Source organism: Drosophila busckii, chromosome X (assembly GCF_011750605.1).
Source record: "Drosophila busckii strain San Diego stock center, stock number 13000-0081.31 chromosome X, ASM1175060v1, whole genome shotgun sequence".
Lineage (NCBI taxonomy): Eukaryota > Metazoa > Arthropoda > Insecta > Diptera > Drosophilidae > Drosophila > Drosophila busckii.
This window is the reverse complement of record NC_046608.1, coordinates 8,687,617-8,689,399: the sequence shown is the minus strand read 5'-3', so window position 1 is coordinate 8,689,399 and position 1,783 is coordinate 8,687,617. Positions and strand designations below refer to the sequence as shown.

Sequence of the window (1,783 nt, the reverse complement as noted above, 5' to 3'; positions counted from 1 at the left end):
TAAAAACATTTTGCAATATATAGTTTGAAGCTAAGCTTATAATAAATAATAGTTTCAAATATGAAAACATTTTTAATTTTAATTGTATATATATATGTGTGTGTGTGTGTGTGTGAGGCATTTGCCACAGCTGTCAGCTTCAACAGTCCTGAGTTGAGGCTGATAAACTAAAAAAAAAAGAATATTTTTTTTCAATAAAACAAAATTTGCCGTGCCTCGCTCAACGAAGTCCAAAGCGCACACACACGCACACACAGACGCACGCTCACACACACGCACAGCAAGAAGCAGAAAACGAGTAAGAAGCAGAACAAAAAGAAGTTTCGGCAGTAGAAGAAGATCAAGCTAAAGAACAACAACAACAACAACAACAACAATAGCCGGCAGCTTCAATTAACAGGTACAGTTGTTTTTGTTTTTGGCAGTGCAACATGCAGCAGCTGCAACACTAACTGACAGCAGCAGCAAGAGAAAGAGATAGAGAGAGAGAGAGAGAGCGTGAAAGAGAGAGCAGCAGCAGGCGTGTTATTAAGCTTGCAACAAAAAGAAGAAGAAGCAGCAGCAGCAGCAGTGCTCACTTGCTCTGGAGAATGCTCTTCATGGACGCCCTGTTCAATAGCCTGCTGGTGGTTAGCTCCGGCTATGCCATGTACACACTGCATCCTGGACAGACGCCCTATGGCTATGCAGCGGCTGCGCTGAGTCTGGTGCATGGCCTGCTCGGCGTGGTGCGTGCAGCAAATAACGATGATGATGAATGCAATCGGCTGCGGCTGCTCACATCGGGAATTATCGAGCTGGTGCCGCTGCCGCTGACCAACATTGAGCTCTACTTGCGCTCCTCGAATCCACACTTGGCCTATGCCCATGGCTGCTTTTTGGTGCCGCTGGTGTTCGATGTCTTCGCCAGATGTCGCGACAGCGAGGATAACTCCACAGTCACGCTCAAGGATCTGACGCTGCTGGGCAATTTGGTGTCGCTGCTGTTTCTGGGCGTCAATCAGGGCAAGCATCTCTATGGCGGCATGGCTGCCATTGCATTCGGCGCACGCTACGGCTCCGTCATGTTCGACTACTACTGGGAGGGCCTGGGCGCGCATATCAATCTGCTGGCCCAATCGGCGTTTGTTGTGCTCATGGCCATGACGCTGACGGCCAAGTAGCGCTGCTCCAGCTGCTCCCAAGGCTAACGCGCTGGCGGTTCATTGGCTCAACAAAATGGCTCAACACACAAAGAGCGACGGCAGCTCAATAAACTTGCAATTAATGTTGGCAAATTAAAATGCAAAAATAAACATTAATTGTTTTGTCAAAAAATACAAAATTAGCGTGAAGCCAAAGTCAAGGCAGCGGCAGCGGGCAGCTGTGAACTCAACTCAGCGTGCAGCTGAGGGCAGGGGCAGGGGCCAGTGAGGGGGTACAACAATTTAAGGCAAATTTACAGCACTGATGACCCATTGAGCCGTTGAGCTGGCGCTGGCCCAAGCTGTGCTCTCAGCTCAACTTGTTTTCTTTTTTTTTTTTTGCTGTCAGCAAAATTATAAAAATTCAAATAAACATAAAATGTATTGTTTTGATTTTACTGTGTGTACTTTTAGCATATGCAGTAATTTCAATTTAATTTGTTAGTCATCTAAAGCGTCTCAAATCATATTGCTAATAGAATTTTAGACGCTTTGCATAATTTCTTAGCGCTTTTTTATATTTTAAATATTTAATTTATTTTTTTTATTACAAATTTAATGTTCAAATACAAAAGCAGCTAAATTTGCTACAGCTTTAA

The 1,783-nt window shown here is 44.5% G+C and overlaps 1 protein-coding gene across 1 annotated transcript; it reads left to right on the top strand.

The window, feature by feature from the left end:
- The first annotated feature begins 498 nt into the window (after window positions 1-498).
- Window positions 499-1,514, top strand: LOC108605913. The gene has a single exon (XM_017995728.2). It carries the CDS (start codon window positions 591-593, stop codon window positions 1,161-1,163), a length of 573 nt encoding a protein of 190 aa, XP_017851217.1. The 5' UTR covers window positions 499-590; the 3' UTR covers window positions 1,164-1,514.
- The last annotated feature ends 269 nt before the right edge of the window (window positions 1,515-1,783 follow it).